We start from the raw sequence: 17,878 nt of genomic DNA, 5'->3' as shown, positions 1-17,878 counted from the left end.
CCAAACCTTCATACATACCTCCCACACCTTCATACATACCTTCCAAACCTTCATACATACCTCCCACACCTTCATACATATCTCCCACACCTTCATACATACCTCCCACACCTTCATAACATACCTCCCACACCTTCATAACATACCTCCCACACCTTCATAACATACCTCCCACACCTTCATAACATACCTCCCACACCTTCATAACATACCTCCCACACCTTCATACATACCTCCCACACCTTCATACATACCTCCCACACCTTCATACATACCTCCCACACCTTCATAACATACCTCCCACACCTTCATACATACCTCCCACACCTTCATACATACCTCCCACACCTTCATACATACCTCCCACACCTTCATACATACCTTCCACACCTTCATACATACCTTCCAAACCTTCATACATACCTCCCACACTTTCATACATACCTCCCACACCTTCATACATACCTTCCAAATCTTCATACATACCTCCCACACCTTCATACATACCTCCCACACCTTCACACATACCTCCCACACCTTCACACATACCTCCCACACCTTCACACATACCTCCCACACCTTCATACATACCTCCCACACCTTCACACATACCTCCCACACCTTCACACATACCTCCCACACCTTCACACATACCTCCCACACCTTCATAACATACCTCCCACACCTTCATAACATACCTCCCACACCTTCATAACATACCTCCCACACCTTCATAACATACCTCCCACACCTTCATACATACCTCCCACACCTTCATACATACCTCCCACACCTTCATACATACCTCCCACACCTTCATACATACCTCCCACACCTTCATACATACCTTCCAAACCTTCATACATACCTCCCACACCTTCATACATACCTCCCACACCTTCATACATACCTCCCACACCTTCATAACATACCTCCCACACCTTCATACATACCTCCCACACCTTCATACATACCTTCCAAACCTTCATACATACCTCCCACACCTTCATACATACCTTCCAAACCTTCATACATACCTCCCACACCTTCATACATACCTCCCACACCTTCATACATACCTTCCAAATCTTCATACATACCTCCCACACCTTCATACATACCTCCCACACCTTCACACATACCTCCCACACCTTCACACATACCTCCCACACCTTCACACATACCTCCCACACCTTCATACATACCTCCCACACCTTCACACATACCTCCCACACCTTCACACATACCTCCCACACCTTCACACATACCTCCCACACCTTCATAACATACCTCCCACACCTTCATAACATACCTCCCACACCTTCATACATACCTCCCACACCTTCACACATACCTCCCACACCTTCACACATACCTCCCACACCTTCATACATACCTCCCACACCTTCATACATACCTTCCAAACCTTCATACATACCTCCCACACCTTCATACATACCTTCCAAACCTTCATACATACCTCCCACACCTTCATACATACCTCCCACACCTTCATACATACCTTCCAAATCTTCATACATACCTCCCACACCTTCATACATACCTCCCACACCTTCACACATACCTCCCACACCTTCACACATACCTCCCACACCTTCATACATACCTCCCACACCTTCACACATACCTCCCACACCTTCACACATACCTCCCACACCTTCACACATACCTCCCACACCTTCACACATACCTCCCACACCTTCATAACATACCTCCCACACCTTCATAACATACCTCCCACACCTTCATAACATACCTCCCACACCTTCATAACATACCTCCCACACCTTCATAACATACCTCCCACACCTTCACCCCTCCCCCCCCACCCCGGACACCATCTTGACTACCGAAGCAAACGGGAGCGTCCCATTGGCTGACTGGCAGTCATCGATGGGTGCTGATTGGTTGAACAATACGAACCAATAACCGTGTCAATTACACCTTCAGACTTGGCTATTAAGTTTCTGATGTTGCTATTACACTCTGAGTGTCGTGTGTGTGTGTGTTGTGCTGTTTGAGTGTGTCAGTGTGTGTTGTGTTGCTTGACGTGTTGTGTTGGTTACATGTGTTGCTTTAAGGGGTTTTAATGTGTTGTTAGGATGTTGAAGGGTTTGAAGTGTGGGTGTAGTGAATGTATCCTGCCTGTGTAACCTGCTCCATGTGGGTGTAGTGAATGTATCCTGCCTGTGTAACCTGCTCCATGTGGGTGTAGTGAATGTATCCTGCCTGTGTAACCTGCTCCATGTGGGTGTAGTGAATGTATCCTGCCTGTGTAACCTGCTCCATGTGGGTGTAGTGAATGTATCCCCCACCAGATTCACGAAGCAGTTACGCAAGTACTTACGAACGTGTACATCTTTTCTGAATCTTTGACGGCTTTGGTTACATTTATTAAACAGTTTACAAGCATGAAAACTTGCCAGTCAACTGTTGTTATTGTTATAAACAGTCTCCTGGTGCTTCGGAGCTCATTAACTGTTTAATAATTGTAAACAAAGCCGTCAAAGATTGAGGAAAGATGTATAGGTTCGTAAGTGCTTGCGTAACTGCTTCGTGAATCTGTCCCCTTGAGTCCACCTCTCAGGCGAGAGGTGGACTCAAGGGTTTGAACCCTGAGCAGTGGATAGGGAGAGATGATTGGTCACCGACCCCTTTGCTGTTCACCCAATAGTATCTATGAATACTGGTATTCACAGATACTATTGGTTGAGTCACTTTTTGTAACTAGGACGAACTGTTGATGGGAGAACTCCTTACCTACAGACGACAGTGGCTTAGCTGTGCTCACGGAGGTTGAGTTGTTGCTCTTGGGTTCTGCCTCTGAAGTGAATGTTTTACAGGCTTCCGAAGCCTATGAGTTATGCCTTCACTAATTCATATTGTTTCATTCCTTTTTGTCCCACACTTGTCAAACAGTGTGGCCTTGTCTACCCTTCGGTTACCTCGAGTATTTTGTATGTGGTGATCATATTCAGTTTCTTGTTTCCCCGTAGAGCACTCCTCTTATTTCGAGGATGAGAATAGTGGCGCACCTCTGGACATTCTCCAGCACATGTGCTTGATGGACGAGATATGAAATTTACCCTGGAGCTGCGTATTACATTGATTAGTGGTGGATACTAACTACACCTATTTCCTCCCATAACTGCGTCCCTCCGTCCCTTATCGGCGTCCCTTCCCCTTCCCCCTTTCCACAAGCGTGTCCCCCCTCCATCAACATCCCCCATCCCTCCTAGACGGGCAGCCCCCTCCCACTACCCATCACATGACCTCACCCACCTCCCCCCGTCCCACACTCACACGTCACACTCGGCATGTATACACACTATTCCATCCCGTATATTAAACTTTAAATACGACTCCAGCCAGGCGATAAAAATGCTCACTCATGCGGTAAACTAGTTTGAAAGTGCAGATGTGTGCCCGATGTATGAGGAAGCATGAGGGGGGGGGGGGGTGCTGGGGGAGGGGGAAGTGAGGAAGGTAGAGGGACAAGGGAAGGAAGGGATACATTATGAGAGGAGAGGTAGAGCAGAGGCTGACCTGTTGCTCAGTAGAGGCGAGTGTTGACAGATTGAAATGGTGTTGAAACATGGTGGTGTTGCAGTGTTGCATAAGTACTACAAACACGACAATTTCATAATTAAGCATCATCTCTTCCCGCCTTTGAAATACTATGAAAACTATCATTTACGTTGTCATAATTACATTGTAATATATATATATATATTCAATATGCATAAAGAGGAAAGGACTCGTATTACTCTTTGTGGCGGAGCATCGACACTCTGGCGAGTTACTTCTTAATGAGCGCTCCTCTTAACGAGCGCTCCTCTTAACTAGGTCTTTATATGGCAGTGTCTTGTGTGTGTGTGTTGGTGGGTCACCCCTCGCCCAGGTCTTTATGGCATTATCTTGGCCATAAAGGTCCGGGTGACGTCACTACTATCAGTCTTAGTGACGTCACTGCCACCAGAGTCTTCGTGACGTCACTCCCATCAGAGTCTTCGTGACGTCACTGCCATCCGACTCTTCATTAGACCTGTCGTTAAACGTTATTGGATTATCCGTCACTTGCTCCATTACTGCCAGGCGAGCCTCGTGTATTTTCCTGTTAGCAGCAACTGTGCACATGCGCGTTCATATGTGTGGCCGGGCACTGTGTGTGTACACCAATGTGTGTATGTGTGTGCGGCAGTATGTGCGTGTAGCCATGTGCGGTACTGAGGCTTCTGCAAGATAGTAGCAATCCTTATCACATGCGTGGATGTCGGGCAAGAAAGGTACCGGGAATTGAGGATAGAGAGCCACGGAAATCTGCCAGTTTCATCCCACACACACATACCAAACATATGCTGTGACCTCCACATTGTGTCTGGCTCCTCCCACACACACACGCAGTGACCAGCCTGGAGCTCCCGCCCTTTTTTTTGGGTGGCATTAATAAGGCTTCTTAAAATATGGAAATGAGAGTATGATGGCGGACAGGAATCCGGTGTCAAAGCCACTCCGTGTTTTTCTGCCCGTGACGGTAGTGGAGAGTTTGTAAAAGTCTTCATGTAAAAGGTATTTATAGGTGCGATTCTGTAGTTTTGGTGGTTGGTTCTATTATATTGAAATTTATTCAATTTCACAATTTATTCACAAGACGGAGGAAACAGTTCTGAAAGGTAGAATCGAGGGAAACGTGACCTCTATCAACCCCGGAGAGACAATGCAGTAAGAATACCTTGATGCCTTGGAAGAGGATAATGGTGTGCCTTTGTGTGTCTACTTGGTGGTGGGGACTATCAGCCCTGCGCTCTCAGTGTATAGACAAGACGGAAACATTTCTTAAAAGTCACCTGACAATGCATACAAAACAAGGTTCATTCAAAGGTCTCATAGTTTATACACACAACTAAATCACCAGAGATATTCTAACCATCTGCACCAAACAAAATTGAGAAATACAGCCACAACAGTAGGTCAGACCTAGCAGAAGTGTTTCACATCAAGCACTCTCATCTCTTTATCAACAGTCAACACACACCATCTATAAGACCACACCTGTGTGTGTTAGCTAACCAATTACCTGGTTCAGACAGGGTAACTACCTGTCATTTCATCACCCACTTGGAATCCGCCATTAGCCCAACGCTGAAATGCTTAGTGAAGACGACCACCAAGGGGGTGGTCGTAGTTAGCACCAGCCAGGGACTGGTAGTTAGCACACCAATCAGGGTCTTAGCACCAGTTAGGTGCTGGAGGGGCTTCAATACGGTGTTATTCCCTTCATATTTCAAAGTAATCTGGGGTTCGCCAACGTCTCTGTAGCGTGAAGATTATCAGGAAACCTCTGGAAAACTAAGCCAGATGTAAATGATCCTGTTTTAGTTGCCAATTAAATGACTAATCCTTAAAATTCAGGCTGAATACCACTCAAAAACTTCATTACATATTTCAATGCTTTGTTTCGTTTTGTGAGCGCTTGTTTAAATGATTGGAACGGCACTTGAGGGGTTGCTGAGGTTTATATTACGACAGCGACAAGTTGCCGGGGCTGTGAGTCAAGCAGAGATGAGGCTTCCTGACCCTCTTAATAGTGTCCTCCCCGAGGGCTGCGGTGGAGACTTAACAACTTGATAAGACTCACGGGAGGCTCAATAACTTATGAAGTTAAAGGCAAGTGGCAGGGAAAGGTTCCATGGGAAATCTTTGTAAAATATTAAATTCAGATTCACTTGATGCGTTTTGGTTGGGCAGTATTGGTCCGGTTATAGCTTGAAACACTAGGCTACTGCATACTTCTCAGGCTACGGATAATTGATATCAGCTTGGCACTAGCAAGGATATTGGGCAGGAAGCTATGTCCTTTATTTTATAATAATTTGCACCTCAGTATTAGCCAGAAATGCGGTAAGAGACTGACAAGCCTAAAATATATGTAGCATTTCGCTTATGTATTAATTTGTCATTTTTGATTTCTCTAGAATAATAAGCTTTGTTTAATACTGCTAATGGATAAAGATGGATAAAGAATAATGAAGAAATCGGGAGCTCTGCGTTTTTGTTTTCATATTTTGCTTGATATTGGATAAATAATTGGTAAGGAAGAGTTTCTTAGTTGGTGTTATCATCCCTTATGTTCGGCCTGGACCAGGCTCCGATATTATGGATCCGGGGAGGCAGCCGCCCGTGGCCAGGTGGGCGGAGCACACCCACCTCTCGGACCCCCGCCTCTACACATCACCCATGGGTTAGTTCCCCTGGTGATTTACGCTAATGTTATACATCGCTACTTACGACAAATGGCTCGTGTGTGTGTGTTACTTAGACCAAAAGGTTACTGAGTGCGGCGTAATCAAAAGACATTTGTGTGTTAATGTGTCAGGTGTGTCCCTGGGGTGGGTGTGTGGTGTCGCGGGTGGGTGTAGGTGAGGTGTATACTGGGTGGGTGGCCCGCCGCACCTGCCCACTTCCACCAGAATAGTCCAAGATAAGCCAGGGTGGGGCTTAAAGCTGCCTGCATACTGCCCCGTGCTGCCCCGCCCCACATCCAACAACACTGGTACCTGCACCACCGGTACCTCCACCCCCTCTACCACAACCAGTGCCACCACCACCACCACAGGTACCACTCGTAGCTCGGTGGGTGATGTAACCCCAACACCTGCCACGTGACTCCCGCCGCCCCTCTAGTGTGTTCTCGCCAGAAATATGGTTATTGTGAGGTCGGCGAGAGGTCGAGGTGGCCACATATAATGGGGGAAAATATGGCCGCCCTCAGACCGTTGGCTCCATTTACATTCAAACACGGTATATTTATTCCATCATTACGTAGCATTTTAACAACAAAGACTGAATTCTGCGCATTGGGATCACGTGGTGTAGCTGGCACAGCTCGGGGCCTCTGATGAAACTAATTTTTATAGTACGAGTAAACGTATTTATCTTTTAAAAGGACTATATCTATCCAAGGTTGGAGGGAAGCTTTCCAAGATGATGATAAGGGTATGGGAGTTTCATAGGCCAGTCGGGGTCAGTTCTAGTGCCAGACTTCAGGAAATATCGGCATTTATAGCGATCTCTGATATATCATTGTCTCAAATGTAATCAGGGGTTGTGCTGTCCGCAGAGTTTTAGTGCTATCTCCCGTGTTACATTTTCTGAGAGAGAAGAGGGTGGATTAGCGAAGAAGAGTATAAAGCAACAATGTAGCCCCATTGCCGTGTTAAACAAATTTAAAAAAAATTAGAATGCTACGATGAACGACGTTTCACCATTCAGGTAGAGCCACGGGAGCGGCACCCTGGCCACGAGTACCTGGTCACCAGTGTCGTAAAAGTTCACGTCACGTTGGTTCATTGCAGATATTCACAGGGAAAAAATCATTCTTCGTGTTCCTCTCAAACATTAACTTCGCCTACATGCATAGATCACAAGTCTTGGACCCGTGACGTATGAAATAATAACTCCTAAAACGGCGCTTTAGCTGGCCCCGTGGAAACGGTCCAGTGCGTTGAATATCAACAGTATTTTGTATGGATTTCGCAGCTCCAAACTGAACTATTAATCTTTCCACACACTCTCTCCCACTCTACATTCAGGCGCTCTTCCTTCTTCTATCCCATCTTTCCTTCCGGATGGTTACCTCTCCATCTGTACTGCCTCGGTACGATTGATAACATTCTGGGATGAGGCTGTGTTCAGCGCCAGGTTCACTCGAGCCTGTGTTGTCCCTGTTCACCCTTTATATGAAGCTGACGTCCTTAAAATGGAACAAACTTTTTTCGCAATAATCGTTGTCCATTGTGAGCCGTCCTCCACCCTCGACAGGTGTTCTCACTTCCTCTTCTTCTCTAGCATCATTTACCTTCAAGAGGCCTTCAGTCGGCTCCTTTACCTTACCTCTAGTTCTTTCACTCACTTTTCAAATTCTCTGTCTCATTTACCAATTATTTCCTCCTTGTTTTTACTGTTGCTAATCGTCTGAATTTAACCTAAAACTTTTCCATTTACAAGTCTGGTTATTATTTTTATAAGATACTCAGTCCTCCTTAACTACTGGCAGCGTGCGCACGTGTGTGTGTGTGTGTGTGTACTCACCTAATTGTGCTTGCGGGGGTTGAGCTTTGGCTCTTTGGTCCCGCCTCTCAACTGTCAATCAACTGGTGTACAGATTCCTGAGCCTACTGGGCTCTATTATATCTACATTTGAAACTGTGTATGGAGTCAGCCTCCACCACATCACTGCCTAATGTATTCCATTTGTTAACTACTCTGACACTGAAAAAATTCTTTCTAACGTCTCTGTGGCTCATCTAGGTACTAAGTTTCCACCTGTGTCCCCTTGTTCGTGTCCCACCCGTGCTGAAGAGCGTGTGTGTGTGTGTGTGTGTGTGTGTGTGTGTGTGTGTGTGTGTGTGTGTGTGTGTGTGTGTGTGTGTGTGTGTGTGTGTGTGTGTGGAAGTTCAGGGGAGGGCGTGGTCCATCGTAGATTCAGAGAGTGTATTTTAGGTTGGCGTGCAGTCCATGGCGAACTTGAACAACTCTGTCAATGTTGAATGTGAACATAAAACATGACTTTCCCGTATCTCACGCTAGCGGCCTCTTTCAGTAGTCTCACACTACTCACCTTTCAGTTCAACAAAACGCCTCTGCCAACATCATGACGCTAAGAGACACTGTTTCTCATGCTTGCAAATACATCTTGACTTTAATTGTAGATTTTTTCTACATATATTTTATATTTCATGTTGTCCCCCACATGGCGCGGTGTGGTGGCGGAGGAGGAGAGGATTCCCCACTCCGCGCAGCCCCACGGGTGCGTATCCCAGCTCGGGCCAGGAAGTAATCTGAATTCGGCAGAATACGTGACAGGTTTGTCAAAAACATAGCGCTGCCTAGCACATATTGGGCCGTTTTTGAGGTAACCTTTGGTGGTACATCTCGTGTTACTGTGATGGTCACACACACACACACACACACACACACACACACACACACACACACACACACACACACACACACACACACACACACACAAGGGGGGCTTGACGGCTGAGTGGACAGCGCTCGGGATTCGTAATCCTAGGGTCCGGGATCAATCCCCGACGATGGCGGAAACAAATGGGCAGAGTTTGTCACCCTGATGCTCCTCATCACCTAACAGTAAATAGGTACCCGGGAGATAGACAGCTGCTACGGGCTGCTTCCTTGGGATGTATGCTTGTGTGGATAAAATGAGTTGATTGACAGTTGAGAGGCGGGCCGAAATAGCCATAGCTCAACCCTGCAAGCACAACTAGGTGAATACACACACACAACACAGGAAGTAGGCAATGAGTGACAGAGCGACAGAGAAGATAGCAGTGTTAATATTGATAACGAGTAGAGTACCACAAGGGCCAATTAACCAAGGTCTTCCTAATAATCGTCAACAACCTGACGGAGAAAACGGGCCGCTCATATCAATGTTTCCCGAGGATGCAAAACTAATCGTGAGAATCAGAACTGAAATGGTCTGAAAAATGGTTACTTGACTTAAACCTAAGCAAATGCAATGTTATGAAAAGAACAGGAATGAGAACCACAATTATAGAACAGACTGAAAAAGAATTTCTGCATTGAGATATTGAAGTAGATCATGGATATAGGAGTAGATATAGGCCGGCCGATAACGAGTGTTGATAACAAGTCAACGACTCGATAGCCCTATTCATCTTGCTCTTATAATACATATGTTTGTAAACAAACCCAGGCGCATAGTTCGTGTCCCCCACCTGTTGACGCTCTTGTGCCCCACCTGTTGACGCTCTTGTGTCCCACCTGTTGACGCTCTTGTGTCCCACCTGTTGACGCTCTTGTGTCCCACCTGTTGACGCTCTTGTGCCCCACCTGTTGACGCTCTTGTGCCCCACCTGTTGACGCTCTTGTGTCCCACCTGTTGACGCTCTTGTGTCCCACCTGTTGACGCTCTTGTGTCCCACCTGTTGACGCTCTTGTGTCCCACCTGTTGACGCTCTTGTGTCCCACCTGTTGACGCTCTTGTGTCCCACCTGTTGACGCTCTTGTGTCCCACCTGTTGACGCTCTTGTGTCCCACCTGTTGACGCTCTTGTCCCGATTGGCCTCGGATATATATATATATATATATATATATATATATATATATATATATATATATATATATATATATATATATATATATATATATATATAAAAGGGTTGTTGTTGTTTTAGATTCAGTACTCTGAACAAAACGTTCCAAGTAGCACGGGCTATGGTGATCCCGTGTGGACTTATCTGGCACAAGAGCGGGGCTGTAACTCTGATACAAAAGGAAAAACTGTATCTTGGATACAAGAGGAAAAACATCAATATATATATTCCACGCGGGTGAGATGAAGAGAGAGAGAGAGAGAGAGAGAGAGAGAGAGAGAGAGAGAGAGAGAGAGAGAGAGAGAGAGAGAGAGGTGGTTCCCAGGTTCTCTTATCAAACCCGCTTAGAATATATATTGAATTTATCCTTTTGTATTCACTTTTCCTTTGCCTCTGAAGATGATAAGTTGTCCTCCACCGGGCGGAGACGCCGCCCACACTGCTGCCACCATTACAACTACTCTCCCATACGTGAACGACAGATTTTAGACCCCACGCTCTCCACCACGGCCTTAAAGGTACTCGTGGAGTACTTAAGTACATTGGTGGAGCTTATGTACTCCCAGAGTTACAGCCCCGCTCCTGTGCCAGGTAAGTCCACTACGGGCTCGCCATAGCCCGTGCTACTTGGAACTTTTTGTTCCGAGTGGCTGAATCTCAAACAACAAACAGCTTATGCTCTCTCTAATTGGTTAACTTTATTTAAAATATAACTGTTTTTTTTTATTAAATTTCAAAACTTCCAAACGTTGGGATTCCGGACACCAAATATGTTGTTCATAAATGATGTCAATAAATATACATATTGAATAAGAGTAGATACATGCCACACATGTGGATGATAGACAACATGCTGCACATGTGGATGATAGACAACATGCCACACATGTGGATGATAGACAACATGCCGCACATGTGGATGATAGACAACATGCCGCACATGTGGATGATAGACAACATGCCGCACATGTGGATGATAGACAACATGCCGCACATGTGGATGATAGACAACATGCCACACATGTGGATGATAGACAACATGCCACACATGTGGATGATAGACTACATGCCACACATGTGGATGATAGACAACATGCCACACATGTGGATGATAGACAACATGCCGCACATGTGGATGATAGACAACATGCCGCACATGTGGATGATAGACAACATGCCACACATGTGGATGATAGACAACATGCCACACATGTGCATGATAGACAACATGCCACACATGTGGATGATAGACAACATGCCGCACATGTGGATGATAGACAACATGCCACACATGTGGATGATAGACAACATGCCACATATGTGCATGATAGACAACATGCCACACATGTGCATGATAGACTACATGCCACACATGTGCATGATAGACAACATGCCACACATGTGCATGATAGACTACATACCGAGCCGGATAGTCTAGTACCAGCGGGTTACAGGGCATTATGATACAGGGAAAGTCTTGTGTATTAAATATTTCTGAAAGACGAACAATGACTACAGCTGAAACTACAGCTGTTGTTGAAGGGACGTCAGTAGTTACTACACTTGCAATTACCAAAGGCACTAGTTAGTATTTAAGGGTATGAGCCTCCACCTGTCTATCACCGCCTGTCTATTACCGCCTGTCTATCACCGCCTGTCTATTACCACCTGTCTATCACCGCCTGTCTTCCCCTGTCTGCTTATCCCCCGTCTGCGTCCCAGAGTCTGCGTGTTATGACGGTATGGGAAAGCTGCCAAAATTTCGTCAAACAAGGTTTTACACCCCATTACCGAGTCGAAAGCGATTTATCTGCTGCCAAACACATTTTGTCCTCGTGGTGGCTATGTTTCCTGAGTGGTTCGGTATGCCAGTTTTCCTTAAGAAATACCTACAATAAATGCATTAATACACAAATGCGTTAATGAACACTGCTGTGTGGGTATGTGAGTCCTTATGTGCGTGTATGAAGGCACTGCTACACGTAGAGTACATGTATAATACATGGATATTGTGTGTATACATAGCTGTTCATTAAGGCTGTGGGTGACCTCTGAGGAGGTGGGACTGGCCGGGATCACGGTAATTAGTTTATGGTCGAGAGGTCGTTCCGTCATTTCTCAAGTCCCCACTGACTTTAATCCAGAGAAAACGAGGGTTTTTTCAATGGCGTTTCATAGCCTGACTCTGCTAGACTTTGATGCTTTCTTTTTCACTCTCACCTCATTTTCCAGCATTCGTGTATGTATATATATGTATGTATGTATATATTTTAATTTTATTTTATTAAAAAAATGATTTTCTGATTTTGCTTTTAGGTTTGATAAAATGTATATGTTTTAACTTTAAGAAAATTAATTCTTATATAATGTTATGGAAAGTTTTTTTTATTTCATAATAATAACCATAAAGTTTTCCTATCCTTTGTGTCTCCGACTGACCCGCAGTAGTACACCAAGGGGGTGTACAGTGTACACAATACACTACTACATCAAGGGAGTGTACACTCTACACTACTACACCAAGGGCTGTACACTCTACACTACTACACCAAGGGGGTGTACAGTGTACACAATACACTACTACATCAAGGGAGTGTACACTCTACACTACTACACCAAGGGCTGTACACTCTACACTACTACACCAAGGGGGTGTACAGTGTACACAATACACTACTACATCAAGGGAGTGTACACTCTATACTACTACACCAAGGGCTGTACACTCTACACTACTACACCAAGGGGGTGTACAGTGTACACAATACACTACTACATCAAGGGAGTGTACACTCTACACTACTACACCAAGGGCTGTACACTCTACACTACTACACCAAGGGGGTGTACAGTGTACACAATACACTACTACATCAAGGGAGTGTACACTCTACACTACTACACCAAGGGCTGTACACTCTACACTACTACACCAAGGGGGTGTACAGTGTACACAATACACTACTACATCAAGGGAGTGTACACTCTACACTACTACACCAAGGGCTGTACACTCTACACTACTACACCAAGGGGGTATACAGTGTACACAATACACTACTACATCAAGGGAGTGTACACTCTACACTACTACACCAAGGGCTGTACACTCTACACTACTACACCAAGGGGGTGTACAGTGTACACAATACACTACTACATCAAGGGAGTGTACACTCTACACTACTACACCAAGGGCTGTACACTCTACACTACTACACCAAGGGGGTGTACAGTGTACACAATACACTACTACATCAAGGGAGTGTACACTCTACACTACTACACCAAGGGCTGTACACTCTACACTACTACACCAAGGGGGTGTACAGTGTACACAATACACCACTACACCAAGGGGGGTGTACAGTGTACACAATACACCACTACACCAAGGGGCTGTACAGTGTACACAATACACCACTACACCAAGGGGGTGTACAGCTGATCACTTGCTCTCCTCAACGCAGCTGCGGATTTTCCCAGAGAGTTAATTACAGAAGACAAGAAAGTCATAACTTTCAGTGATAAGAATTCATGTCAGGCGCTGCTAGTCCTGCCCCCCTCCCCCCACCTCCGTCCCCCCTATTCTACTTTCCGTCCCCCGTTTTTTTCAGTTGGGGGGGAGGAGGGGGTAAAGATGAGGAGATGCAGGTGAAGGAAAAATTATATATCTGGAATATAGCGAGTTATGATAGCAGGCGCTATCCCCCTTGCTGACACTGTATATATTCACCTAGTTGTGCTTGCGGGGGTTGAGCTCTGGCTCTTTGGTCCCGTCTCTCAACTGTCAATCAACAATGTGTGTGTATTCACCTATTTGTGCTTGCGGGGGTTGAGCTCTGGCTCTTTGGTCCCGTCTCTCAACTGTCAATCAACAATGTGTGTGTATTCACCTATTTGTGCTTGCGGGGGTTGAGCTCTGGCTCTTTGGTCCCGTCTCTCAACTGTCAATCAACAATGTGTGTGTATTCACCTATTTGTGCTTGCGGGGGTTGAGCTCTGGCTCTTTGGTCCCGTCTCTCAACTGTCAATCAACAATGTGTGTGTATTCACCTAGTTGTGCTTGCGGGGGTTGAGCTCTGGCTCTTTGGTCCCGTCTCTCAACTGTCAATCAACAATGTGTGTGTATTCACCTATTTGTGCTTGCGGGGGTTGAGCTCTGGCTCTTTGGTCCCGTCTCTCAACTGTCAATCAACAATGTGTGTGTATTCACCTATTTGTGCTTGCGGGGGTTGAGCTCTGGCTCTTTGGTCCCGTCTCTCAACCGTCAATCAACTGGTGTACAGGTTCCTGAGCCTACTGGGCTCTATCATATCTACACTTGAAACTGTGTATGGAGTCAGCCTCCACCACATCACTGCCTAATGCATTCCATTTGTCAACCACTCTGACACTAATAAAGTTCTTTCTAATATCTCTGTGGCTTATTTGGGCACTCCTGTGTACAAATGAGCCCTAGGAAACAACCCGTAGTAGCTGTCTAACTCCCAGGTACCTATTTACTGTTAGGTAACAGGTGCATCAGGGTTAAGGAAATTCTGCCCATCTGTCCCCGCCGGGTGCGGGGATCGAACCCCGGTCCCTAGGTCCACGAATCTAGAACGCTGTCCACTTGACCACCCAACCCCTTTTGTGTGTACTCACCTAGTTGTGCTTGCGGGGGTTGAGCTCTGGCTCTTTGGTCCCGCCTCTCAACCGTCAATCAACAGGTGTACAGGTTCCTGAGCCTATTGGGATCTTATCATATCTGCACTTGAAACTGTGTATGGAGTCAGCCTCCACCACATTACTTCCTAATGCATTCCATTTGCATTAGTGTGTGTGTGGTAGCTAAGGCAACATACATGGGTGTCTGTAGCTAGATACTGTGTGCCATTCACCCATGAACACCCAGAAGCTTGTGTACATATTTTCATATTTTGTTTCAGGGTTGTTTTTTCCTCTCGTGAGGTTTACTGGTGTGTATATCATCTTGGAGTATGTGTTGTGGGGCTCGAGTGCCCTCACGAAGATGCTAGCTCTTATACCACCAACTGTGGGAGTAGAATGAGTGTTTCAAGCCTTGGATAGTCTAGTATTTACATTGTGTTTCACACCTTGATTGATTGATGAAGATTAAGCCACCCAAAAGGTGGCACGGGCATGAATAGCCCGTAATTTCACACCTTGTTTTTGTTGTTGTTATAGATTCAGCTACTCTGAACACGTTCCAAGTAGCACGGGCTATGGTGAGCCCGTAACTTACCTGGCACAGGAGCGGGGCAAGTAGCATGGGCTATGGTGAGCCCGTGGTGGCTTGCTGTTATATACTCCTCAAAGGCCAGCCCCCTTCCCTGCCATCCCTAAACAACCATCCCATCCCCTGGTTCCCCATTACCCGTCTCCCCACCAATGAGAGCGCATCTCATTTCCACACGAAGCAAAATATGTTTTGAAGCACAAACTTGGCGTTGAACTGGTGTGTGACACACGGCTATCACCAGCTGCCACAATACGGGAAGAAAACTTGTATCATTCAGCGTGGTGAGAGTGAGAGAGTCCGCTCCCTGCCCTCAAGGTGGTTCCTGCCCTCGGGTCGAGGGTCTGACGAGCGGGACAAAGTTCGACAGTTGAGCGGTCCGGTCGTAAGTCCTTGAGCGGCCGTAAGGTGTTCAGTCCTGGTGCTTCTGCTCGTTCACCAAGTTCATCTGGATTGCTATAGCTGCGAAACAATTAGGCAAGTTTTGTTCAGGAAGCTGTACTGGTATCTTTGTGTCTGTCTTTCATCTCTCTCTCTCTCTCTCTCTCTCTCTCTCTCTCTCTCTCTCTCTCTCTCTCTCTCTCTCTCTCTCTCTCTCTCTCTCTCTCTCTCTCTCTCTCTCTCCCTCCCTTCCTGTGCGATTAGTGTGCCGTGTAGAGGTTAAATATGTACTTTCTGATGATAAGATAAGGCGTGGGAGTGTTTTCACTAGGTTATGAAATATGGATGTGGCCCAGAGAACATTTTCTGCTCTACGCGGAAGTCATTAACAAGTTACCTTTCCCACTGTTGAAGATTGTAACGACATTTGTCACGTGGTAAGTAACATAGACAATTGAATAAGTGAAATTATATATTTTTTTACTGTGTTGTGTAGGTCATATCAGACTTTTAGCATTAATACAAATATTTAAATCAATATAGTGGGATTTAAAGATAATTAAATATGCACAGCAAGATTAGAAAGTTTTTTTTTAGGTTTATAATGAATTAATTAGAGGATTTAAGCAGTAATCTAGAGGGGATATTTTCAAATTTGTTATACTGTTTATGTAGGAAATAAATACATGATTTATATTTATGTAACGAGATTTGTAAAATGATGACATCCATTTATGATGAAACTAGATCATTTAGAACTATATAGCTCGATTAATAGGCAATATAAACTCATATAGCGGGGAAATAAAGGATTTAAAACCTAATAGTGAATGAAATAGAGATTATAAATGAAATGACTAGATGTATAGGGTTTAAAACCCAATAGCGAGCGTAATATATAACTTCAATCCGTAAAGTCATATAGAGTAATATAACCATATATATAATATATATAATGTATATTGTAACGATGAATTTCTTATCACACATAGGGACCTAGAATGAGCTATATGCTTTGATAAGTTATCACGCGGGCCACAATAGCACTTGACGGCCATATCTGAGTGGCTATAAAACAGCGCCGGGAGTGTTAGGCTAATATATACATACTGTAAAGGCTTCACAAAGAACACATGTCCCAGACGTATATAATACCTGGGCCAGCAAGCCGGGTGTGTAAACATTGGTGGTCACGTTATCTACCCAATATCGACCTGCACTGATAAGGGTGATACAGATCTGTAACTTTATGGTTGTAGGATTAAGAACCAAAATGTATGAGGAAAATCTAGCAGTATACTTCACTTCTCGCGAATAGTGAGGACGTCAACACTCATGTTGACCAGACCACACACTAGAAGGTGAAGGGACGACGACGTTTCGGTCCGTCCTGGACCATTCTCAAATCGACTCGAGAATGGTCCAGGACGGACCGAAACGTCGTCGCCCCTTCACCTTTCCGTTCCCTTTCCCGTTCTTCCCGTTCCCGTTCTCCACCTATTAGCTCAGCTTACATTACATTATGATAATAGGTTTCATCACCGTACATATGTGGTTGCCTTGGTTACCAACATAGACTAAAATTCACAAGGATACCCTACGTTACTTGCTCACAAAGATATCTGAGTCATGATATTTGTCTTACCTGAAAAGTTATTAGAAATAATACATGTGACACATGTATTATTCATAGATAATACATGTGACACGTATTATTCACATGTAATAATACATGTGGCACCCTTCTCTGTGCAACAAAGGCATCAGTAACACCAGATGTTGTGTGGATGACACAATAGGGAACACTATATTACCTATATTACTACGGGCTCACCATAGCCCGTGCTACTTGGAACCTATATTACCTATAAAGGAATACGCAACTAGAAATAATAATCATATTAAAAACAAGTCAATATGGCCGTGCTACCTGCAAGTGCGTGTGAGCGACAGTAAAGACCTTACAGGATGACCGGTAACTACCGGTAACTACCGGTAACTTTATCAATATACTCGATATCCTCGTGTAATCAGCTGACTGGTAAACACTTTACCTGAGCCCATCAGACCTCGGTGCACAGGTCAGTGT

At 45.1% G+C, this 17,878-nt stretch overlaps 2 protein-coding genes across 2 annotated transcripts in view; one reads left to right on the top strand and one right to left on the bottom strand.

Moving 5' to 3' along the window:
• Nucleotides 1-1,604, bottom strand: part of LOC138353902 (SUMO-interacting motif-containing protein 1-like) — a 17,662-nt gene extending 16,058 nt beyond the window's left edge. Inside the window, exons 1-3 of the mRNA XM_069307320.1 lie at nt 1,355-1,604; nt 933-1,130; nt 319-516 (exon numbers count right to left, since the gene is read on the bottom strand). Of these exons, the coding sequence (XP_069163421.1) occupies nt 319-516; nt 933-1,130; nt 1,355-1,604 (646 nt within the window). The remainder of the gene's footprint in view (nt 1-318; nt 517-932; nt 1,131-1,354) is intronic.
• cac (calcium voltage-gated channel subunit cacophony) overlaps nt 1-17,878 on the top strand; it is a 749,704-nt gene that overhangs the window by 78,446 nt on the left and 653,380 nt on the right. The gene's annotated exons all lie outside the window — the stretch shown is intronic.

Source organism: Procambarus clarkii, chromosome 60, assembly GCF_040958095.1.
Source record: "Procambarus clarkii isolate CNS0578487 chromosome 60, FALCON_Pclarkii_2.0, whole genome shotgun sequence".
Taxonomy (NCBI): domain Eukaryota; kingdom Metazoa; phylum Arthropoda; class Malacostraca; order Decapoda; family Cambaridae; genus Procambarus; species Procambarus clarkii.
Note: the sequence above shows the minus strand (reverse complement) of the source record. Positions and strands in the feature narration are given on the sequence as shown.